Source organism: Coregonus clupeaformis, unplaced genomic scaffold (assembly GCF_020615455.1).
Source record: "Coregonus clupeaformis isolate EN_2021a unplaced genomic scaffold, ASM2061545v1 scaf0620, whole genome shotgun sequence".
Taxonomy (NCBI): Eukaryota; Metazoa; Chordata; class Actinopteri; order Salmoniformes; family Salmonidae; genus Coregonus; species Coregonus clupeaformis.
The window spans coordinates 50,840-75,951 of NW_025534075.1; the positions used below are offsets into that span (position 1 = coordinate 50,840).

Genomic DNA, 25,112 nt, shown 5'->3' on the forward strand with positions numbered 1-25,112 from the left:
GATGTACTGGGCCGTACGCACTACCCTCTGTAGCGCCTTACGGTCGGATGCCGAGCAGTTGCCATACCAGGCGGTGATGCAACCGTTCAGGATGCTCTCGATGGTGCAGCTGTATAACTTTTTGAGGATCTTGGGACCAATGCAAAATCTTTTCAGTCTCCTGAGGTGGAAAAGGCATTGTCGTGCCCTCTTCATGACTGTCTTAGTATGTTTGGACCATGATAGTTTGTTGGTGATGTGGACACCAAGGAACTTGAAACTCTCGACCCGCTCCACTACAGCCCCGTCGATGTGAATGGGGCGTGTTCCCAGTCCCTGTCCCTGAAAATCCTCCCCACAGCATGATGCTGCCACCACCATGCTTCACCGTAGGGATGGTGCCAGATTTCCTCCAAACGTGACCCTTGGCATTCAGGCCAAAGAGTTTAATCTAGGTTTCATCAGACCAGAGAATCTTGTTTCTCATGGTCTGAGTGTCCTTTAGGTGCCATTTGGCAAACTCCAAGCAGGCTGTCATGTGCCTTTTACTGAGGAGGGTCTTCCGTCTGGCTACTTTACCATAAAGGCCTGATTGGTGGAGTGCTGCAGAGATGGTTGGCCTTCTGGAAGGTTCTCGCATCTCCACAGAGGAACTCTAGAGCTCTGTCAGAGTGACCTTCGGGTTCTTGGTCACCTCCCTGACCAAGGCCCTTCTCCCCGATTGCTCAGTTTGGGCGGGCGGCCATCTCTAGGAAGAGTCTGGGTGGTTCCAAACTTCTTCCATTTAAGAATGATGGAGGCCACTGTGTTCTTGGGGACCTTCAATGCTGCAGACAATTTTTGGTACCCTTTCCCATATCTGTACCTCGACACAATCCTGTCTTGGAGCTAAATCATGTCCAATTAATTGAAGTTACCACAGGTGGACTCCAATCAAGTTGTAGAAACATTTCAAGGATGATCAATGGAAATAGAATGCCCCTGAGCTCAATTTCGAGTCTCATAGCAAATGGTCTGAATACATATTATATTTGTTATACATTTACAAACATTTCTAAAAACCTGTTTTGGCTTTGTCATTATGGGGTATTGTGTGTAGATTGATGAGGAAAAATTGTTATTTAATCAATTTTAGAATAAGGCTGTAATGTAACAAAATGTGGGAAAAGTCAAGGGGTCTGAATGCTTTCCGAATGCACTGTATATTCTGATTAAGATTTTACTTTTGAAAGTTCATTTTAGTCTTTGGGAACTCTTAAGTGGTCATCCATGACTTCCTGTTTCACTTAGGTATAAATGAGGTGACACACAGGCTCAACTCCCTTAGTCATCCATCAAAATGGGAAAGGCCAGAGAACACACAAATGAAATGAGACAAAAGGTTGTTGACCTTCACAAATCAGGCAGTAAAAAGATAGCTACACGCCTGAAAATACCCATCTCCACTTTTAGGGCAATAACCTGCGCACAGTGAGGACCATGGTTCAAGTGGCAATAAAATCGCCAAGGATCACAGTTGGAGAATTGCAGAAGTTGGTTACATCTTAGGGTCACCAAGTCTCCAATACTACAATTACACGCCACCTCCATGCATAGTTATTTGGAAGGGTTACCAGAAGAAAGTATATATATATAATATATTATTCTAACGTTTTAGGAGCGTTTTTATCAGAGATGTAGCTTTTATTTTGAAGGTTCAAAACCGGAAACACCCCTTTTGTGTTGCACCTCCTCAGAGATGTGTTTTCAGCAAAACGGTCCTGACCTCCCACTTGTTCTTACGTACTAGGTTCCTAGCTAGCTGTTCTGGATGTAAACAATTGACTTGACCACAACAATCTTGACATTGTAGCTTCATCTGCCATTGACCTTTGTGACAGATAGCTATATTTGCGACATTATACGACATGAATAGAGACACTTGGATCCAACAACGTGCCTAGATTGGTTGGTAGCAAACGTTATACAAAGTAATGTTACCTTAGCTAGCTATAGCCATATCTTGTATTTTTCTGTGGTTGACATGTGTAGTAGCTAGTTAGCTAATAATAGCCCATGTCATAACAGGTCTGAACTAAAGTTACAGTGCTGTTGCTTTCAAGGAAAACGTCGTCAATCTGATGATAATATTGCACATTCTTAGAAGCTAAGAATAGCACAAACACGACTGAACTACAGTGACAGGTACAGTATGTTAACGAAAGTGGGTTAGCAAAGGGAAGCATGGCATTGTTGCATGGCACTAGTTTACTGTATTGTGTGTGTGTGTGTGTGTGTGTGTGTGTGTAAACCATTAGATTGTGGTTAGATTTACACAATTAGATTGTGTAGTTATATGATTGGTTTTAGTTCTGCAGGAATACTTTATCAAACTTAAATTAAAGTCAGTGCATGTAAAACATCCAAATAATTCACTTTGCTATTTATCTAAGTATCCTTCCCCATCCACTCTAGGCATCCGCTCTCTCTCCAGCCATGGCTGGTCTCCTCCACAGAAGGTTGCGTATGAGGACTGCTCTCAGGTGGCTGAGTCCCCTCAGAACTTTACCCCCAGGCTTCAGCAGCGGCCTGCTCCAGACACCCAGGCCTGGGTCTTGTGGAGTCTGCTGTCGGGAGCTCCATGATGGGGGAGAGAGACCCACCCCTTCCCCCGCTGCTGCCCCAGAGAGGAGGCCTTTCTCCAGGGTAACTCCAGAGGACCTGACCTTCTTCAGCAAGATAATACCAGGCAGAACCATCACTGACCCAGATATATTGGAGGCCAGTAATGTGGACTGGCTCAAGTCAGTGAGAGGTGAGAAAGAAAGAGAGGGGGAGGGAGAAAGTGAGAGAAAGAGAGGAGGGAAGGGGGTCAGAGGAGGGAGATTGTGGAAGAGAGAGCTTGCTATCTTTGTCTCCTCTGTAGGGTTGTTAGGAGCTGTTGATGTGCTTGTTGTGGTTGTATTGCGTTGATGTGTTGATCTCATCTCTGTGCAGGTTTCAGTGAGGTTCTGCTGAGGCCCCAGACTACAGAGGAAGTTTCTCAGATCCTTGGGTATTATTCTCCAGTCTTCTGGTGTATGAAGCCAGGTTTCCTCTACTGTTGTAGTGGTACAGGACTGGTAGGAGGCAGTGTACCTGTGTTATAATGTTGTGTTGTGTTTCTCCTGTAGGTACTGTAACAGTCGTAACCTGGCAGTGAGTCCTCAGGGTGGTAACACAGGGCTGGTGGGAGGCAGTGTTCCTGTCTATGATGAGATCATTCTCTCTACCGCGCTCATGAACAACGTCCTCAACTTCGACTCCGTCTCCGGTCAGTATCGTCTGTGATTCTAGGGTTACTGTCAGTATTCAGTGGTCAGTTACACAGTCAAATTTCCTGTTCCAATTCTCAAGGTTTTGCCCTAGTGTTTTACAGTCCAATCCAGTTGAGCCAGACTCACCTCTCTCTCTCTCTCTCTCTCTCTCTCCCTCTCTCTCTCTCTCTCTCTCCCTCCCTCTCCCGCTAGGTATTCTGTCGTGCCAGGCAGGTTGTGTGTTGGAGAGCCTGTCTCTTTACCTAGAGGACAGGGACTACATCATGCCTCTGGATCTGGGGGCAAAGGGAAGCTGCCATATAGGAGGCAACGTAGCCACTAACGCTGGAGGGCTGAGGCTGTTACGCTACGGATCCCTACGAGGGACAGTATTAGGACTAGAGGTGGTGAGTAGAGGTGGGGGGACAGGGGGCTATGCCTGTTGAAATTCAACTAACTATAAAGGAGAGCACCAATACTCTCTGTGTGTGTGTGTGTGTGTGTGTGTGTGTGTGTAGGTGCTAGCAGATGGGAGGGTCCTGGACTGCCTAGCCACCCTGAGGAAGGACAACACAGGATATGACCTCAAACAGCTGTTCATCGGGTCAGAGGGCACGCTGGGGGTCATCACCGCGGTAACCATCCTGTGTCCACGGAAACCTAAAGCCGTCAACGTGGCCTTCCTGGGTAGGTGTGACCTCTGACCTCATGACCCCTCCTGACCTTGTAACTGGTGATCATCGGATGTCACATATGCATCCTCCTTTTGACTTATTTATGTTTTTACACACTCTCATGCAGAGAGACTTAAACAGCAAGTCCAATATATGATGCATGTGATGTTTCTTCTGTGAGATGATCGTCATGACAAGTTAATGTGATGATAGGATTGTGTGTGTGTGTCCAGGCTGTGGGAGTTTTGAGCAGCTGCTGCAGACGTTCCAGCGGTGTAGAGGCATGCTGGGAGAGATCCTCTCAGCCTTTGAGTTCCTGGACAGAGAGTGTATGAGACTACTGAACACACACCTCAAACTGGCTAACCCCATCACAGGTACACACACACACAGATTTTCCAATGCTTTTGGACTGAAGGTTCTAGTAATTGTCGGTTCGAGTAATTCTAACACTATGATTGGTTCAAAGCCTCTATTTCCTGCTTTGTTCTGCAGACTGTCCGTTCTACATCGTCATAGAAACATCCGGCTCTAACCCCACCCACGATGAGGAGAAGTTGCACCAGTTTCTGGAGGAGGCCATGACATCATCCCTGATTATCGACGGGACCGTAGCAACTGAGGAGGCCAAAATCAAGGTGACTTTCATTTATGAATATGTTGATATCTAACTGACAAATAAAAGAGAATCATTTAAAGAATGATAAAACTTTGGAGGATGCAAGATGTGATGCTCAATGTGTTTTCTGTGTGTGTGTTCCTGTGTGTGTGTGTTTTAGGCTCTCTGGTCGCTGCGCGAGCGGGTAACAGAGGCTTTAACTCATGATGGCTTCACATATAAATACGACATCTCACTTCCTGTGGAACGGATCTACCAGCTGGTCACAGATATGAGAGAACACCTGGGAGACAGGGCCAAGAGTGTGGTTGGATACGGACACGTTGGTAAGACTATCTGTGTGTGTGTGTGTTTCTGTATCTTTTTGTCTGTCTAATTTATTTGGAATATTACAATATCTCATATAAGTGTGTGTGTGTGTGTGTGTGTGTGTGTGTGTGTGTGTGTGTGTGTGTGTGTGTGTGTGTGTGTGTGTGTGTGTGTGTGTGTGTGTGTGTGTGTGTGTGTGACTGTCTAACCATCTAACCGTGTGTGTGTGTGTGTGTATGTGTGCCTGACTCTGTGTGTGTCCTCACCTCCCACCAGGTGATGGTAACCTCCACCTGAACGTCACCTCTCCTACTAGAGACCCCGCCCTCCTGGCGTCCATCGAGCCCTTTGTCTATGAGTGGACGGCCCGTTTCCAGGGCAGCATCAGCGCAGAGCACGGCTTGGGCCTGAAGAAGAGGAACTATATCTACTACAGTAAAGCCAGCCAGGCTGTCGCTCTGATGGGGAACATTAAGACCATGTTAGACCCCAAGGGCATTCTCAACCCTTATAAGACCCTGCCGGACGACCTGCAATGACCCTATTGCTCCTTACCTGATGAACTTAAATCACCCTAACACCTGACCTTACCCTGACTCAACTCTCATAAACCACTACCAGATGACCTTTCACCCTGCACGACCATACCTGATTAACTCAACTAATCCTGACCCAAAACCCTCTCCAGACTACAGACTCCTGACCACCTCTACTGCTGACTCCAGGGCCCAGATTCACAAAACCTTCTTAAGAAGAAATGTCTTACTTTTTTTTGTGTAAGAAGTGTTTTGTGAATCTGGGCCCAGGTCTCTGGTAGGGTGTTATTGTTGTGTAAAGCTAAGGCTTGTCTAGGCTAGGATTCAATCTGATTGCGCTTTGTCGGCAATCAGGCAATGTTTCCGCGTTCACAGAGACCACATTCACGGTAAACGCTGCATATGTCCAAATCCGCGATCGGATTGAATCCCGGCCCTAGTGAACTACCTCTGATACTCAACTCCAACCTGCACTGATAAGAGGCCCCAGTAGAGCTGTCTGATTAGGGAGCTAACCATGGCCATAGTTCTCTCATAGTAGTAGTGTCTGATCAGTTTGTAATGTAAGTATAATCTGTCTAAATTCATTGTAAATAGAGCTGATTATATTTGTTACGGAATCAGGTTATTATTTAACCACCAGAATAGAAGACAGCACATGGTGTTTGGTAACAGTGCAGATTGTTTTATTACATGTAAAAAATAATAATAATACAGCAACAAAATAAGTTCATTTTCTGAATGAATACGCAATCTCTAAAACTAGACATACGGTTGGTTCATTTTATGTAAATAATTGTGCATGCACGTTTCCCCTAAGCAACCCATAGATGCCCAATTCCAAACCGACCACTAACCCCTACACTATATACTTGTGTAGGTCTGAAAGGATTGGAGTGGTATAAGCAATATGGTGGTAGCTCCACCTTGCCCTCTCATGTTAGAAGCTCAGTGGAGTTTTCCTTTTTCGATCTTGTTATGAGGGCAGAATAACTGGTTGGTTGGATGTAGGCAGTTTGCAGCAACAGTCAATAAAGTGCAAGTCAATAAAGAAAAGCTTGTTAGGTGGTAGAGGGTGTAGAAAATGTGGGTTTCGTCACACAAGGTCACTAGTTCGAATCCCAGTGTGGTTTCAGTTCTCTAACCCAACATACTTAACCAATCACATTTCCAATCTATTGTCATTCTAACAGACTGACTGAACAGCTTTATGTGTGCGGTAAAAAGGTTTGTGCCTCCCCCCTTGTGGCGCAGTGGACTAGGTACAGGGACCAGAAGGTCACAAATTCTAATCTTGTTCATGCCCTGATGTTCAAATCTCAGTGTGGTTGTTTTCTAACCCCAATCATATTTCTTGCTTTAACGTAACCAATCACATTTGTTAGCTGCCCTCCGAATAAGGGCTGGATTCATTCGGTATAGTGGAAGATCCGCGTTAAAATGTAAAGGTAATTTCCGATTGAGCCGACAAAATGCAGCGTTTACCGCATCGTCTTACATCAGATAGCGAGTCGATTCGGCATGCACTGATATTGGTTGCGGGACGAGCGTCGCCATCTGACGTGAGGCAATGGCGTTTACCGTGAATACAGTCTCCGAGAACGCAGGAACATTGCCTTAAATTTAAATCGAGCTATAACATGGATCTTCCCGTGATACTTTGGCGATATGGATCGAATCCAGACCCTAGAAATAACCCAATCTGCCCTTAAAACACATTTTCTCTCTCTTGACCTCCTTGAGTAGGTAGAAGTTGCCTTTAACCACTGATACAGGGTCAGATATGTCATCCCCGTAGTGGTTAAGGTTAGGATGTGGGTAGTATGGTAATCTGATTATAGATCTGTGGTTAGGGGAAATGTATACATGGAACCTTAATTGAGCGACACCTGGTTAGTTTCAGTACCTGTGTGAAAAGTCTTATCAGGGGGGATCAACTTAAAAAACCTTGGTACTAGTACAACCGTATTACAAAGACATTTCCGTTCCACAGACACTGTACCTTACAAACTTAACGTCAGGATTCAATCCAATCAAAGCAGTTACACCTCCAACCCCCAAAACGAGCAATGTGTAAGGACCTGGGTGAGCAGAATCATTAGGTGCACGTGATTAAGCTTGCCTGACAATCCGGCAGGGCCAGTTACAGGCATAAGCGGTCGCTTAAAAAAAAGGAACTCAGCCTGGTTTCAACTTACTATTGAGAGTAAGAATAATATAATATACCAGCTGCAATTTAGACATTTGGTTGTGCATCAGCAGTTTTCCTCTCATTATGTCAGTCACTCAATTAGCCATGTCAGCTAAAAATGTTTAGATTCGTAGTTAGTCTAGCCAGCTATCTAAACTTGTAGTAATCATGGCCAAATACCACCCGGGCATGCAGGGCACGTGAACAGGGGCCCTGACCTCCAAGGGGGCCCCCATTGATTTTGTTAGTCATTCTCACTCAGATATCATATTAACATGGCATGTCATTACAACATGCGTAGAATTGCAAGAAATTAGCTTTATAACTGCAAAAATATCTCTCCACCCCATGGCAAAATGGGTAGAATTGCAGGAAATTAGCTGTAAAACTGAGAGAAGAAATCTCTGCCCCATGGCAAAATTTGTAGAATTGCATGAAATTTGTTATAAAATTGCAATGTTTTCTCTCTGCCCCAAAACTCCCGAGGTCCAATGCAGCCGTTTTTAATTGCAATATAAAATATTTTCTGGGTAACATTTAAAGGATACTTCGGGATTTTGGCAATGAGCATTTTAGTAATTTAGCAGAAGCTCTTATCCAGAGCGACTTACAGTAGGAGGTGCATACATTTTCATACCTTTTCTACTTCCCCAGTCAGATGAACGCGCGGATACCATTTTTATGTCTCTTCACGCAGTTTGAAGGAAGTTATTAACTAGCGTTAGCGCAATTGCTAACTAGCGTTAGCGCATGCTAGTAGATACCTTAGACTTTGTCATTGCGCTAACACTAGTTAGCATTGGCTCACGAGTCTACCTCCAACTGCCTTCATACGGGATGCAGAGACATAAAAATGTTATCCAGTTCATCTGACTCTGGGGAAGGAGATAAAGGGCTTCATTGCTAAAATACGGAAGTATCTCTTTAAGTACCTTACTGTGATTGTTTTCAATTCAAATTGTCAAAAAATAAACAAAAATAGCTTCTTAGCAATTTCTCAAGCAAAAAACTTTACTAGGACTGACTGGGAGTGAGGTTTGGAACTCTTTCTTATTGGTCTATTAACTAATTTACCACATGGTGATGTCACCATGGAAGGCCAAAACTCCATCCCACCAAAACAGGCTGAAATTCCAAACAGCTCCTACACTAAAAGGGCATTATTATGTTCACAGTATTATTCCAACCTCATACTGTGGAAATATATAAAACACAGGAAAATCACGTTTAAAGAAAACATTCTCTCAGCACCATCAAGAGGGGGGCCACTAAAATGTTTTGTCGCGAGGTGGGGGGCCCCACAACCAAATCTGGCTTAGGGCCTCCAAAAGGCTAGAGCCGGCCCTACACTCTGGGTAGGCAGAGTTTTTCATGTTTGAAACCAGTCCATTGGCCCCAAGGTGAAAACTCTGCCAACATGGCGCGGGTGTGAGCTAAATCAAGAGCACTGGGTGGAATTCTACAAAGCATACAATACTGAATCAGTATGTAGTTCCTAGATTTATAACCGTAATGCATTCACAGCTCAAAATTCAAAGCACGTGGAGGCATTTCTCCTCACTTCCTTTGTAAATACACAATGCCTTACTAGCCAAAAAACTGCATTTACATGGGTACATAAAGTTTCCTTGTAATGTAATATGTAGTAACTTTCACATCATAACTAGGGTCAGGCGTTTTCCCTGACCAAGACCAACTCCTAAACTCCTGGTCATAACATTACAAATCATCATAGTCCCGCCCTACACATAAAGCACATTTTACATAAATATTTACTATAGAGTTCACAACCGTAGTGTTCATTTGATCCTATTGGCTCTGTTCCTATGTAACTGAACTCAAGATTGTGTGTGTGTGTGTCTTCGTGTTCGTTCGTGTGTGTACCTACATTGGAATACACATCTGATTGTCTGAGGAAAGCAACATAACATGATTGGCCGAACATTGAAACGACAAATGGGCAGAAGTGCGTGTGTGTGTAGAGGGTCTGAGCCCCAGCCTTGACCTCTGCAGTCTGTGCAGGCCTTTAAAGCAGGGTAAGGCTACAGTAACACCATCTCTCACACTGAGTGACTAGCTAGTTCAGTTCAGCATTCAGCCAATAAGGATAACAACATTCATGTTCAGTAGCAGCAGCTGTGTCCATCTGATCTGGTATCTCCACTCCACTGATTTCTTTCCATCTCTCCTCTGGTAGTCATCCTGCTTTCCTCTCCTCCCCCGCTCCTCACGACTCCTTTCCTTTCTCCAGGGAGCTATGGATCTTGTTCAGGGTCTTTTTGATGCGCAGGGCTGTGAGCCGAGCCGAGGGGTTCTGGTACCAACACTCCTTCATCAGCTTCACCAGGGCAGACAGGGTCTACAGAGAGAGGGTGGGGGAGAGAGAGAGAGGGTGGGGGGGGAGAGAGAGAGGGTGGGGGGGGAGAGAGAGGGTGGGGGGGGAGAGAGCGAGAGGGTGGGGGGAGAGAGCGAGAGGGTGGGGGAGAGAGAGAGGAGGAAGAAAGAGAAGAGAGGGGGAGAGAGAGAAAGAAGAACGGGGGAGAGCGAGAAAGAAGGGGGGAGAGAGAAAGAAGGGGGGAGAGAGAAGGAGGGGGGAGAGAGAAGGGGGGGGGGAGAGAAAGAGATGGAGAGGGTCATTGTAAATTGATACACAAGAAAACAGGGTTTGAAACAGAAACCTGAGAACAGACTACCTCTGATTTTAATTTAGTGTTACCATCAATGTCATGGTACCAGTGTGTGTGGTCATTTAACGGTCATGTAGTGGTCATACTCACAGGGTCGGAGAACCAGCGGTTGGGGATGAACGGTCGTTGTTGTTCCACACACACCACCTTCCTCATGTCCTCAAAGCTGGGGTCGTTAGGCACCTGGTCATAGAACGGAGGCTTGTACTCCTCCACAATACCTGATCAGAGGTAAGAGGTCATATAGTGTTAAGGTCAAGGGTTACATGAGCTAGGTGAAGGAAAGGGGACGAGGAGAGGAAGCCACTTTACGTCAGAGGTTCCTGAACTATTTTAGGTTAGAAAAACATTTTTCTGTCCTCACCGTTGCTGTAGGTTCTCCTAGCGATCTCCCACAGCACCAGACCGAAGGCCCAGATGTCCACTCTCTTATAGGCATCAAAACAATCTGTCTGGATGGACTCATCCAACACCTCAGGAGCCATGTAGCGCTTGGTGCCCACCTTGGGGTTGTTTCCTACATCCAGCTGGTTGTCTGACTGGGAGTGGGTTACCGCCAGGCCTGTAGGGAACGAGGAGAGAAACTGGGTCAGTACTGGCACAAAATGGCTACTGTGTGTGACTGATGTGGGTGCCCTGTTTTTTTTATTTTTATATGGCTCTGCATCTATCAATCTCTGACGTATTTCTTTCACACTGGATTTAAGTACCGAAGCTAATTAGTAGCATGTAAAGACAGACACTACTGACCCAGATCAGCTATACAACAGTGTAGCTCCTTGGTCACCAGTATATTCTTGCTCTTCAGGTCTCGGTGAGCGATGGCCGGCTTCCCCTCGGTGCCGAAGATCTCCGTGTGCAGGTGCACCAAACCGCATGCCACCGACGTCGCCATCGCTAGGCCCTCCCCCGTCTCCACGGGAACCCTCTGGAGGTAGTCGTAGAGTGAGCCATTGTCATGGTAATGAGTGATGAGCCAGAGCTGGGTGCTGGAGTTCCGAGACGTCATATCTGACGCCATGAAGCCTGGAAGGAAACAGAGAGGTAAAATATCTTAACTAATAACTATTATTTTAATATTACCATCAGGGTTCTCCCCAGGATGTTTTAACAAGGTGGTGCTGCTCAGTACGGCGGGAGATGTGTACACCTGTAATGGCCTTACAGTGCATTCGGAAAGTATTCAGACCCCTTGACTTTTTCCACAGTTTGATACGTTACAGCCTTATTCTAAATTGGATTAAATTATTTTTTCCCTCATCAATCTACACACAAAACCCCATAATGACAAAGCGAAAACAGGTTTATAGACATTGTTGCAAATGTATTAAAAATAAAACAGTAATCCCTTATTTACATAAGTATTCAGACCCTTTGCTCTGAGACTCGAAATTGAGCTCAGGTGCATCCTATTTCCATTAATCATCCTTGAGATGTTTCTACAACTTGATTGGAGTCCACCTATGGTAAATTCAATTGATTGGACATGATTTGGAAAGGCACACACCAGTCTATATAAGGTCCCACAAAAACCAAGCCATGAGGTCGAAGGAATTGTCCATAGAGCTCCAAGACAGGATTGTGTCGAGGCACAGATCTGGGGAAGGATACCAAAACATTTCTGCAGCATTGAAGGTCCCCAAGAACACAGTGGCCTCCATCATTCTTAAATGGAAGAAGTTTGGAACCACCAAGACTCTTCCTAGAGCTGGCCGCCCGGCCAAACTGAGCAATCAGGGGAGAAGGGCCTTGGTCAGGGAGGTGACTAAGAACCCGATGGTCACTCTGACAGAGCTTCAGAGTTCCTTTGTGGAGATGGGAGAACTTTCCAACAGGACAATGACCCCAAGCACACAGCCAAGACAACGCAGGAGTGGCTTCGGGACAAGTCTCTGAATGTCCCTGAGTGGCCCAGCCAGAGCCCGGACTTGAACCCGATCGAACATCTCTGGAGAGACCTGAAAATAGCTGTGCAGCGACGCTCCCCATCCAACCTGACAGAGCTTGAGAGGATCTGCAGAGAAGACTGAGAGAAACTCCCAAAATACAGGTGTGCCAAGCTTGTAGCGTCATACCCAATAAGACTCGACGCTGTAATCGCTGCCAAAGGACCTTCAACAAAGTAATGAGTAAAGGGTCTGAATACTTATGTAAATGTGATATTTCATTTTTATTTTGCAAACTTTCTACAAACCTGCTTTTGCTTTGTCATTATGGGGTATTGTGTGTAGATTGATGAGGGAATAAAACAATTTAATACATTTTAGAATAAGGCTGTAACGTAACAAAATGTGGAAAAAGTCAAGGGGTCTGAATACTTTCCGAATGCACTGAATGATAAATAAAGTAACAAACATTATTATTATTTTTACATAGTGGCGCAGTCAGTCCACAAGGTGGCGCAGCACCCCTCTTACATTCTTTGGGGAGAACCCTGACCATTATTATTATTATTATTATTATTAAATATTACTTTAATATTACCATATCATAACATTGTTCAATGTGCTGTTGTGTGCTTGTGTCCAATATAGCGTGTGGGAGCTGGATGTGGGTTAGCGCGAGAGATGGACTCCTACTCACCCAGTATGTTCTCATGTCTCAGTAGCACTGTGTTGTAGATCTCAGTCTCTCTGAACCATGACCTCTCGTCTCGGGAGGAGAAGATTTTCACAGCCACGTTCTCCCCCTGCCACTTACCCCTCCAGACCTCTCCATAACGCCCCTTACCTAAAGACATGGGGAGAGAGACCTCATTCGTTACAAAACCCCTGTTTACATTTCTATTCTATGATTCTATGTACCTACACACGCCATCAGGCTGATCTAATTGTTGCGTTTCTACGTACCTACACACTCCATCAGGCTGATCTGTCTGGCCACAGTTCTCTGGACCAGGAAGGGCAGGCCTGAACCACTGCCTGACGTACAGGTGTGGTCCAACAGCTCCTAGAGAGAGAGAGAGAGAAGTGGGGGAGAAACAGAGGTCATCAGGGTTTTCTCTATAGAATAAATGGAAACAAACTCATACAACCCCCCAAAAAAAAAACTGCATACACACAGAGAAATATATCTATTTTTTAAGTAAGAGAGAAGTATTTTCTTCTTACAGCCAGAGTGCTGTCCCCAACATTAGAGGTGATGAGTCCGTCGATGGCACCCTGTTCTGGGTCAAACTCCTGTAGTCTCTGTAACCTGCCGTGGTGCAGCCTCCTGCAGCCCAACACAGATAGGACTGACAGGAGGGCTAGGATCACTACTGGACCCAATACAAACAGGGCCAGAGTCTCCACACGGTACCTAACAGGCTCTTCTTCTGGAGCTGGAGAGAGGGGGAGGGAGGAAGAGAGAGAGAGAACATTTTACATCACTATAACTGGACCCAGCATGCCATGAACTAAGCCAACGTCTGTGCTTTTCTTAAAAGTAGTTTAAAAGGGGTGCAGTTCCCACCTGTAGTGAGGAGGGGCAGTAGTGAGCTAGCAGTGGCGTTGCGGTTGCACATAAAGCTGGAGCAGCAGAGCAAGGCATGGCTGAGGGAGGAGGCCGTAGAACAGATCAAACGGGTCTTCTCTGATCCCTGCAGGCAGCCCCGTGTTACTACGGCCCCATGACTACTGACCGTCACTGACGAGTAGCACTGAGAGCCCTCGCACTGGGGGGAGTTGAGGCAGCCGCTGCCCTCGCACACACACTGCAACTGGCCATCTAGGAGAGAGAGGGAGAAGAAGGGGAGAGAGTTAACACACATGCAAAGCAAATGGCCATCTGAGAGAGATAGATATACTTCATGTCTACCTTCGGCCAATGTCTGCAGGGTCTGTAGCAGCAGCAACAGAATGACACAATGACCCATTTGGTTCACTGCACTGTAGGGGAGAGAGAGACGGTCAGCTCTCAGAACAGGGCTGGTCACAGTCATTTCATTTCCTCTCTTTTAGGGACACAATGTCTTTTGTCTCAATTGATCGATCTTTAGCAGCGTGTGTGAGTGAATTAAACTGGGCTGCAACTCGTAATGTTGACAGGGAAAAATACATAGCCACACTATGTTGTCTTAGGTCTCTCTTTATGTAGTGTTGTGGTGTGTCTCTTGTCGTGATGTGTGTTTTGTCCTATATTTAAAAAAAAATATCCCAGCCCACGTCCCCGCAGGAGGCTTTTTGTCTTTTGGTAGGCCGTCATTGTAAATAAGAATTTGTTCTTAACTGACTTGCCTAGTTAAATAAAGGTTAAATAAAATTAAAATAAATAAACAAATAGCAGAATATAAAGGGCAGAATGTAAGATCCACATTAGACCATGGATTGGGTCAATTTAATTTCAATTTAGAGAGATGAATTGAAACTGAATTGACATTGCTACTCACTCTCTGAATAGACTGAATTGCTTTGGAACTGACCCAAACCCTGGTCAGATCTGAGCTTCCTACTAGCAGGTCTTACTTGTAGTGGTCCAGTTGGGATGCTCTGCTGTGCCTTAGGGCTCAGACATAGCCAGTCTGGCCTCTATGAATCTCCGGAGGGGACAGGAGAGAAGCGCAAACAGTAGCAGGATTCAGTTAGACTCATTCTCATATCAGGTATCAATCATACATGCATTACTGCTTATTATATAGCCGAGTTTCTCAACTCCACAACGTACAACACATAAAGGATGTGATGTACATCAGTCTAGGAAGTACAAAACCAACACTGTAGTAAAGTTACTGGTTTGATTTGTGTCATGCCCTGGAAGGTTTAGTGGAAGCTAACTGGCTAACAACCCGTCTCCAGACGTCTGTTCTCCTCAGCCATCTAGCTAGCTACTGTTAGCTAACGCAGGCTGAGAACTTGGCTAGCCAACTGGCTAAACTTTGCTAGTTATAGCTAGTAATACCATGGCACTGTTGAATACTCCTTTCTGATTGGCTTGAAGGGCATTCTAGAGCATGCATTATGTAAGGGATAATCAACGAGGGGCTATGCGTTCTATGGAAAATAATGAATGATGTGGAAAGTGTGTTCCACGACGCGCTAGTGGAGTGAACTAACCTTCCACAGAGTTGCATTATTTTCCAGAGAACTCATAGAGCCCCGAGTTCATTATCCCTTTTATACCATGGTTATAATTTAACACATTTGCTGCTAGAAATGTGTTCAACATCCAGTAGCTAGCAAGTTTACTAGATAGCTACAGCAGTTGCCTTAATAACCAAACAAACAGACTTGCTAGTTTAGTTAACCAAACCATCAGTCCAAGCTTACTATTATGAAAATCTAATTCAACAATGCCAATAATGTTTTCAATTAAACTTTTGCTTTCAAAAGCAGCTCGAACATCTAAGAATGAAGTTAAAGCCATCTAATTCTACCGTGCTGATATACCATGCGTTATTTAAGCAATAAGGCCTGATGGGGTGTGGTTTATGGCCAATATACCACGGCTAAGGGCTGTTCTTAAGCACGACGCAACGCAGAGTGCCTGGATATAGTCCTTAGCCTAATGTATATTGACAATTTACCACAAACTCCCAAAGTGGCTTATTGCTATTATAAACTGGTTACCAACGTAATTAAAGCAGTAAATACGGTCTGATATACCACGGCTGTCAGCCAATCAGTGTTCAGGGCTCGAACCACCCAGTTTATAAAGGGAATTATAACCTGTGTTGTTCGAGCGCTGAATGCTGATTGGCTGACAGCCCTGATATATCAGACCATGTACCACTGCTCTAATTACGTTGTTAACCAGTTTATAATAGCAATAAGGCACCTTGGAGGTTTGTGGTATATGCTAAGAACAGCCCTTAGCAGTAGTATATTGGCCATATACCACACCCTCTCAGGCCTTATTGCTTAATTATACCATGGCATTGTTGAATACTCTTGAAGGGCATTCTAGAGCGTGCATTATTTCAACTGGATGTTTAACACATTTCTAGCGGCAAATGTGTTATATTATACCTAACCATGGTATAAAAGGGATAATCAACTCTGGGCTCTATGATTTCTCTGGAAAATAATGCAACTCCATGGAAGGTTAGTTCTACTCCTCTAGGAACACACCTTCCACGTTGTTCTTTATTTTCCATAGAACGCATAGCCGGTCCCTTGTTGATTATCCCTTTCAAACAGTGCATTCGGAAAGTATTCAGACCCCTTCCCTTTTTCCACATTTTGTTACGTTACAGCCTTATTCTAAAATTGATTCTTAAAAATTGTATTCTCATCAATCTACACACAATACCCCATAATGACAAAGCGAAAACAGGTTTTTAATTTTTTGCAAATGTATTAAAAATAAAACAGTTATACCTTATTTACATACGTATTCAGACCCTTTGCTATGAGACTCAAAATTGAGCTCAGGTGCATCCTGTTTCCATTGATCATCCTTGAGATGTTTCTACAACTTGATTGGAGTACACCTGTGGTAAATTCAATTGATTGGACATGATTTGGAGAGGTACACACCAGTCTATATAAGGTCCCACAGTTGACAGTGCATGTCAGAGCAAAAACCAAGCCATGAGGTCAAAGGAACTGTCCATAGAGCTCTGAGACAGGATTGTGTCGAGGCACAGATCTGGGGAAGGGAACCAAAAAATTTCTGCAGCATTGAAGGTCCCCAAGAACATGGTGGCCTCCATCATTCTTAAATTGAAGAAGTTTGGAACCACCAAGACTCTTTCTAGAGCTGGCCGCCCGGCCAAACTGAGCAATCGGGGGAGAAGGGCCTTGCAAGGTCAGGGAGGTGACCAAGAACCCGATGGTCACTCTGAGTTCCTCTGTGGAGATGGGAGAACCTTCCAGAAGGACAACCATCTCTGCAGCCTTTATGGTAGAGTGGCCAGACGGAAGCCACTCCTCAGTAAAAGGCACATGACAGCCCGCTTGGAGTTTGCCAAAAGGCACCTAAAGGTCTCTCAGACCATGATAAACAGGATTCTCTGGTCTGATGAAACCAAGATTGAACTCTTTGGTCTGGATGCCAAGTGTCACGTCTGGAGGAAACCTGGCACCATCCCTACGGTGAAGCATGGTGGTGGCAGCATCATGCTGTGGGGATGTTTTTCAGCGGCAGGGACTGGGAGACTAGTCAGAATCGAGAGAAAGATGAACCCGAACCCGGACTTGAACCCGATCGAACATTACATTTACATTTACATTTAAGTCATTTAGCAGACGCTCTTATCCAGAGCGACTTACAGAAGCAATTAGGGTTAAGTGCCTTGCTCAAGGGCACATCGACAGATTTTTCACCAACATCTCTGGAGAGACCTGAAAATAGCTGTGAGGCGACGCTCCCCATCCAACCTTACAGAGCTTGAGAGGATCTGCAGAGAGGAATGGGAGAAACTCCCCAAATACAGGTGTGCCAAGCTTGTAACGTTAGCTTAATACCCAAGAAGACACGAGGCTGTAATCCCTGCCAAAGGTGCTTTGACATTATAGGGTACTATGTGTAGATTGAGGGGGGGAAAAAACAATTTAATCAATTTTATAATAAGGCTGTAACAAAATGTGGAAAAAGTCAAGGGGTCTGAATACTTTCCGAATGCACTGTATTACTGTATCAAAACTTCTAGCTAGCCAACGTTACTGCTGTTTTATCAGTTTGCAATTCACCAATAAGCTATTGGCAATTTAGCTACGCTAACATTGAACCAGCTAACTTTTTCTAGCTCAGCTACGTTCACATGCCCTTAGCTGGCTAGTAGCACAGCTGTTAGCTAGTAGAAGCTAACAGCTGTGCTCCCCAAAAGCTTGCCAAATAATGCGAAATGGCGCTTACCTGGGCTTAATTAACTGATTAGGTAGGACTACTCCAAATTAGCGTGCTCGTTAGTTCAGTTGCTTTCACTGTAAAAATGCTGAACAAATCGACCACCACCCACAGGCTTCTTCTTGGGTCGTGCAGTTCCAGCGCAACAACATGACGTCACAACAACATTCCCATCAGAATGCATTGTGGGTACCCCAGTCCTCCAAACCATTTTGGGGTTCACTCCAGTACAAAGGTATTTTTGTTTAGGTGATTTTGTACACATATCTCAAATGTTATTCATTGAAGCATTTACAATGAGTCTGTCTGATGTAGCACAACACTGCAGGATGCAGACAGCCAGGTAGCTAGACAGGTGAAGGCAAGTTGACCTCATTCTTTCACAGCTTTCCTGGTCCCTTGACCCCCTCCCTTCCCCTTCTGTGTTTACAGAACACTGGATAGGTGGAGAAGCAGTATGGCGGAACCTTCACTTTGCCTAGAATAATCGGCGGAGCCGTCGCCATTAATGCTTAGATCCAGCCTACTTGGATGAGATCTGACAATGGTCAATGACACATATCACAAGCTCTGGGATGAAGTTTCCCCTAGGTAGAGATCTAGGATCAGCTTTCCCTCCCCGATCGTATCTATAATCATTAGTTGGAAAAATGCAAAACTGACCCAAGAACACCTTTTAGGGGCAACTTCACCCTACTCCCATATCACAAGTCTAGGCGTGTTAACCTCTGTGTCCAATGGCTAAACTCCAAACCTGATGTCACCTCATATAGTCTACTGCAATGCGCTACCCTCCCTCCCCAAAATATGCACCCATTCACTCCCTGTCTGCTCTACACTACAGCTGCAGCAATTGTTCTAGAAGTGCTCTGATAGATTCTGATTATATTAGTTTGTGTCTTTTACCACATAGTTCTGTACCTATTCACAAACAAACTGTACTGAGTCTTGAGCTCACTGCAGCTCACAGTCTTATACAACATCGATTGAACTGACCTGCTACGTGTTGAAACGTATCTAATAAAATGTTCTATTTTTTTATCGGAACGTCCTTTTGGCTTTAGTATTTTTCCACTGAGTATGACGTGTCTCTAGTACACGTACTGCTTAACTGAGATGTATGAATATAAGGAGGGGGTCTGAGCCTCATAAAGTGCATCATATCTGAAGAGGTGTCGTTACAGAATGAGGGGTGCTGTAGCTCTGCTGGTGTTGCTGTTCTGTCTGTCTGGGTCATGGACTCAGGAGGAGAGTGGAGGGGTCAGAGAGAGTGACGTCACTCAACAGGGTCACAGTGCAGGGAGAGAGAGCAGGGTGAGAGAGGTTCAGATAGAGAGCCAAATGACTGACACATCAGAGACAACCAACGAACAGACGACTACACCACCTGACATCTGGACTGAGATGAAGGAGCTGAGAGACATGGTGCACAACCTGGGAACCATCGTAGTGGAGCAGAGAGAGAACATGGAGGTCAGACTGACAGCCAGTGAGGCTGAGGTGAAGGAGCAGAGAAACACAGTGACCGATCTTAGGGTGGAGCTGATGGTCACCAAGAACAAAATGGAGGAACTGGAGAAAGAGAATGCAGGTCATTTAAGCGTATTATTTATTTCTTCACAGTCACGAGTCAACAAATAAAATTACATTTGATTGATTGTCAGTGAGAGTGGAAATAATTAACAATCTGGATGTACGTTTCTTGCAGTTTAGTTTGTAAGGCACTTACGTACATAGCCCTCATTATGCCAAGAGGCACATAAGGCCTCCACAATGTCCCTCCATTTTTTCCTGTCCTGGGATTTTTCAGACACCTCTTTCCACAATCAGAAGCAAGGTAAACAACACCTGTATTTAATGTTTCTTCTATCACTCTAGACCTGACAGCTGGATTGAGTGGCAGTAAGAGCCAGGTGGAGGTGCTGCAGACAAAGAATGCAGGTCATTCTCTATATTGCTTATATGAATGATTAGGGTTATTTCTCACCTGTTTTATATCAATTTTAATAGCTTACGTTTCCATAATTTCAGCCCAAGCAGCTGAACTGTCAGCCATTGGGGCCAGAGTGACAGCCAGTGAGGCCGAGAATGCAGGTAATAAGTAACAGTGATTTACTGGTTGTTAAAAAGGGATAATTCACCTAAATGACAATAATACTTGAATATTTCCTTACCTTTTAATAATTCTATGGAATATGTGGTATCTTGCAGGTATGTTTACATAATGTATATTAAAAGTGCTACTGTACTTATAATCATACTGTTCATAGGAAGTGCATAATACATGAGAGTAGTCAGAGTAGTCCTGACTTTTGAATGATTGTTCAGCCCTGGAGACCAGACTGAGTGCTAGTGAGAGCCAGGTGGAGGAGCTGAAGAGAGCAACTGCAGGTAAAACAGATGATTGCCTTGATATCCGCGTCACCCATACACACTTCTAGAAAAACATTAGCTTGTCACTCTGAAAGCCACAGTTGAGTTTTCGATCTTAGGAGGGTTTAAACTCTACTACACACACACAATTGAAAATGTAACAGTTTGGTTCGACTGCTCTGTTCAGTTTTGAATCCATCCAAACACCACAAAGCTTCTCTGCTCTCCTCTAGTTTGGCTGTATTCAGCTCCCCCCTACTCCTAGATAGAACTCTGCTACTGTGGCAGATGTGAACTATCATGTGGTGACATTACTCGCCCTGAGATCTCACTCAAAGCTCTTGCTCCAACATTTAGCATTATGCTGTTTCACTCTCCAACAGTGATTCATACATAGACACTTATTAACAACACTGAATCTTTTGCCAGAGGGTGTAATGCAGTTTTCACTGTGGGCTTGAGAATAATAGAAATTCAATCTGTATGTTATCTTTTCTGTGTTCGCAGACAGGCCAAAGGTTGCCTTCTCTGCTGGTTTGACTGATTCAGGAACGGTTGGACCCTTTGTTGCTGAAACCACACTGGTCTACACCAAAATCTTCTCAAACATCGGCAAGGCCTACAACCCAGCTACAGGTAGGCTACATTCACTGATCTCTGGCCTGATTTCATACCAACCCTTTGTCCCTTATTGAATGCCCCTTGCAAATTTGATGTGTATTTGTCACTCTTTAGTCTTGCGTGGCCATCCTTCCAAATCCTGTCTTCTTCATAGGCCTGGGCTTCTGAGGCTAGTCGCCCTTATGGTCATTAGTCTAGACAGTTAAGTAGTCTTGTACTTACCGTAGCTACAAAGTTCTAACTTTTCTTGTTTAACTATCGGGTGTCAATGGAATTCTGTCGATTGTGTGATTTTCTTTGTTGCATGCCAAAAGAGAACATGAGAAATGGAAAGTGTTGATTCCTCTTTACTCTCCTTTGATACAGGTGTCTTCACAGCACCAGTGAGAGGACTCTACTACATTAGCTTCACTGCCATGAGTGTCCAGACCTCATTTTACTTTTATGCATACATGTATAAGAATGGACAGAAAATCATGTATAGTCAGGGATATAATGCTGGAGGTTATGAGACACTGTCTAATGGAGTCAGCCTAGAGCTAGAGGAGAGAGATGTGGTGTACATGCGCATCCCTGCTAACTACAGGCTCTATGATAACTCAAATAATCACAACATCTTCAGTGGCTTCCTGCTCTTCACTGTGTGAGAACATAATGAATGCTGTAATGGTCTCTAGTGAAGAGTCTGTATGTCAGGGCCTCTTGGAGCCACAATGGCTCCCCTATTAATAAATGCATCAATAAAAAAAGCAGAATTTTGTATCATTTACAGTGCATTCGGAAAGTATTCTGACCCCTTGACTTTTTCCACATTTTGTTACATTACAGCCTTATACTAAAATTGATTAAATAGTTTTTTCCCTCATCAATCTACACACAATACTCCAAAATGACAAAGCAAAAAAAGGTTTTTAGAAATTTTAGCAAATGTATAAAAGAGAAACAACTGAATTATTACATTTACCTTCGACAGCGATTACAGCCTCGAGTCTTCTTGGGTATGACGCTACAAGCTTGGCACACCTGTATTTGGGGAGTTTCTCCGATTCTTCTCTGCAGATCCTCTCAAGCTCTGTCAGGTTGGATGGAAAGCGTCGCTGCACAGCTATTTTCAGGTCTCTCCAGAGATGTTCTATCGGGTTCAAGTCCGGGCTCTGGCTGGGCCACTCAAGGACATTCAGAGACTTATCCCGAAGCCACTCCTGTGTTGTCTTGGCTGTGTGCTTAGGGTCGTTGTCCTGTTGGAAGGTGAACCTTAGCCCCAGTCTGAGGTCCTGAGTGCTCTGGAGCAGGATTTAATTAAGGATTAAACTATTGCATCTGTACTTTGCTCCGTTCATCTTTCCCTTGATCCCGACTAGTCTCCCAGTCAATGCCCCTGAAAAACATCCCCACAGCATGATGCTGCCACCACCATGCTTCACCGTAGGGATAGTGCCAGGTTTCCTCCAGACGTGACACTTGGCATCCAGACCAAAGAGTTCAATCTTGGTTTCATCAGACCAGAGAATCTTGTTTCTCATGGTCTGAGTCCTTTAGGTGCCTTTTGGCAAACTCCAAGCGGGCTGTCATGTGCCTTTTACTGAGGAGTGGCATCCATCTGGCCACTCTACCATAAAGGCCTGATTGGTGGAGTGCTGCAGAGATGGTTGTCCTTCTGGAAGGTTCTCCCATCTCCACAGAGGAACTCTGGAGCTCTGTCAGAGTGACCATCAGGTTCTTGGTCACCTTCCTGACCAAGGCCCTTCTCCCCTGATTGCTCCGTTTGGCCGGGCAGCCAGCTCTAGGAAGAGTCTTGGTGGTTCCAAACTTCTTCCATTTAAGAATGATGGAGGCCACTGTGATCTTGGGGACCTTCAATACTGCAGACATTTTTTGGTACCCTTCCCCAGATCTGTGCCTCGACACAATCCTGTCTCGGAGCTCTACGGACAATTCCTTCGACCTCATGGCTTGGTTTTTCTCTGACATGCACTGTCAACTGTGTGTGCCTTTCCAAATTATGTCCAATCAATTGAATTTACAACAGGTGGACTCCAATCAAGTTGTAAAAACATCTCAAGGATGATCAATGCAAACATGATGCACCTGAGTTCAATTTTGAGTCTCATAGCAAAGGGTCTGAATACTTATGTAAATAAGGTATTTCTGTTTTTTGGTTTTAATACATTTGCAAAAATGTCTAAAAACCTGTTTTCACTTTGTCATTATGGGATATTGTGTAATTTCAGAATGAGGGGTGCTGTAGCTCTGCTGGTGTTGCTGTTCTGTCTGTCTGGGGCATGGACTCAGGAGGAGAGTGGAGGGGTCAGAGAGAGTGAGATCACTCAACAGACAGGGGAAGAGAATATTGTGAGGGAATTTCAGATAGAGGCCTGAAAAAACTGAAGCTACAGGCACGACAGGCGAACGCACGACCACCACACCTGATTTCTGGGCTGAGCTAAGAGCGCTGAGAGACATGGTGATGGAACAGAGGAATATGGGGGCCAGACTGCAAGCCAGTGAAAGTGAAAATACAGGTAGTGTAGAAAAGTTTATTCTTGAATTAATGGGAGAATCAATATGTTTAATAATGTTGCATTGGATTGACTGTCAGTGAGTGAAATGTATCAGTGTATCAGTTCACATTCTACAGTGGGTTGGTCATTTAATGTGTCTCTCAATTTTAACTGTGAGGTAACCAGTGCTTCTACTGATATCATTGTAGCTTTGGCAGCCAGACTGAATACCAGTGAGAGGAAGGTGAAGGAGCTAAAGACCAAGAATACTGATAATGTACTTTATTTAATATGACAGAACATGCCTTTATAGAAAGCAATGAAATACATGTTGAGTACAAACGTAAAGTAAGATGCCGTATGCAGATTTTAGTCTAAATAAAAATAGAAATCTGTAATTTTTGGCCACCAGAAATTGGAATAGTGTATACTGTTCCTCATTGTATGATAGAATGAAAATGTATTGGTGATTCTTTGATGTGGAGGGCAAGGTGGAGGAGCTAAAGAGAGGTAAAACATTTTCTGAGAACTTCACTTGTTCACCTGTTGTGTGTTAAATTACGGTATGGGAGAATTTCTCTTCACTTTCAATAAAAATCTAATTAGAAACTAAGTAGGTTTAATAGGTAAAGATATTTAAATTTTCTAAATCGGAATTTCTGCATATTTTCTGTGAATTGTCCTAAATAAGTATACTTTCTCTCCTGTGTTTCTCAGACAAACCAAAGGTCGCCTTCTATGCTGCTTTGACTAAATCAGGAGCAGTAGGACCCTTCTGAAACCAATCCGATCTACATCAATATAGGCAATACCTACAGCCAACATACAGGTAGCCTACTTTTACTAAATGTACGACCCAATATCAAACCGACCCCTGGCCTCAACCACTAGGCCCTTTATAGAGGCTTTCACATTAGATTGTTGATCAATATGGACTGCATCCATGTCGAGTGCTATTTTACTTGTATATGCCCATGTATTAGGGGCCGCTTCACTCCAACAAGCTCAACTGTCGCTTTGACTGACATTTGACTCTTCTTAGCTCATCCCCACTAGCTCTAACCAAACGATCTTGTGGCCACAATTTAAAAGGTTGATCCCTCTCTTCTTGCCCTGTGCTTCAGGTGCCTTCACAGCACCGGGGAGAGGAGTCTACTACTTTAGCTACACGGCCTCTGATCATCGAAATGGGATCACCATGGGTGCATCCATGTATAAGAATGGGCAGAGAATCCAGACTAGCTTTGAATACAATAACCATGACGGTAGGGTCAGTGCATCTAATACTGTCAATCTTCAGCTAGAGAAAGGAGGTGTGGTCTATATGCGTCTCCCTGCTAACTACAGGCTCTATGATGACTCATATAATTATAACAGCTTCAGTGGCTTCCTGTTCTTCACTCAGTGGCTTCCTGTTCTTCACTCAGTGGCTTCCTGTTCTTCACTCAGTGGCTTCCTGTTCTTCACTCAGTGGCTTCCTGTTCTTCACTCAGTGAGAACATCATGATGCTGTAGTGGTCTCTAGTGAAAATGAGGTTCTAGGCTGAAAGGATCATATGGTTCTGACAACCTTGAAATGG

At 44.4% G+C, this 25,112-nt stretch overlaps 3 protein-coding genes across 6 annotated transcripts; 2 read left to right on the forward strand and 1 right to left on the reverse strand.

Annotated features, from left to right (window-relative positions):
• The first annotated feature begins 1,749 nt into the window (after positions 1–1,749).
• d2hgdh (D-2-hydroxyglutarate dehydrogenase) lies at positions 1,750–7,596 on the forward strand. Of its 3 annotated transcripts, none has more exons than XM_041873500.2 (11): positions 1,750–1,926; positions 2,047–2,163; positions 2,434–2,773; positions 2,956–3,013; positions 3,132–3,271; positions 3,468–3,661; positions 3,773–3,941; positions 4,162–4,305; positions 4,424–4,566; positions 4,708–4,873; positions 5,133–7,596. In XM_041873500.2, exons 3-11 carry the CDS (start codon positions 2,455–2,457, stop codon positions 5,393–5,395), a joined length of 1,596 nt encoding a protein of 531 aa, XP_041729434.2. In that variant the 5' UTR covers positions 1,750–1,926; positions 2,047–2,163; positions 2,434–2,454; the 3' UTR covers positions 5,396–7,596. The 3 variants fall into 3 exon arrangements, with proteins under 3 accessions (XP_041729434.2, XP_041729435.2, XP_041729436.2); XM_041873501.2 differs by having other exon boundaries at positions 2,082–2,163; XM_041873502.2 differs by lacking the exon at positions 2,047–2,163.
• Positions 7,597–9,070: 1,474 nt separating this feature from the next.
• acvr1l (activin A receptor, type 1 like) lies at positions 9,071–18,160 on the reverse strand. 2 transcript variants are annotated; one of them, XM_041873495.2, is made up of 11 exons: positions 18,047–18,160; positions 14,716–14,778; positions 14,069–14,139; positions 13,724–13,978; positions 13,381–13,592; positions 13,120–13,219; positions 12,854–13,000; positions 11,021–11,296; positions 10,635–10,832; positions 10,361–10,491; positions 9,071–9,942 (listed from the first exon to the last, which is right to left on the reverse strand). In XM_041873495.2, exons 3-11 carry the CDS (start codon positions 14,124–14,126, stop codon positions 9,811–9,813), a joined length of 1,509 nt encoding a protein of 502 aa, XP_041729429.1. In that variant the 5' UTR covers positions 14,127–14,139; positions 14,716–14,778; positions 18,047–18,160; the 3' UTR covers positions 9,071–9,810. The 2 variants fall into 2 exon arrangements, with proteins under 2 accessions (XP_041729429.1, XP_041729430.1); XM_041873496.2 differs by having other exon boundaries at positions 14,716–14,786.
• Positions 18,161–18,180: 20 nt separating this feature from the next.
• Positions 18,181–21,796, forward strand: LOC121560555. The gene is made up of 7 exons (XM_041873497.1): positions 18,181–18,272; positions 18,470–19,628; positions 19,916–19,978; positions 20,069–20,131; positions 20,366–20,428; positions 20,918–21,046; positions 21,398–21,796. Exons 2-7 carry the CDS (start codon positions 19,223–19,225, stop codon positions 21,676–21,678), a joined length of 1,005 nt encoding a protein of 334 aa, XP_041729431.1. The 5' UTR covers positions 18,181–18,272; positions 18,470–19,222; the 3' UTR covers positions 21,679–21,796.
• The last annotated feature ends 3,316 nt before the right edge of the window (positions 21,797–25,112 follow it).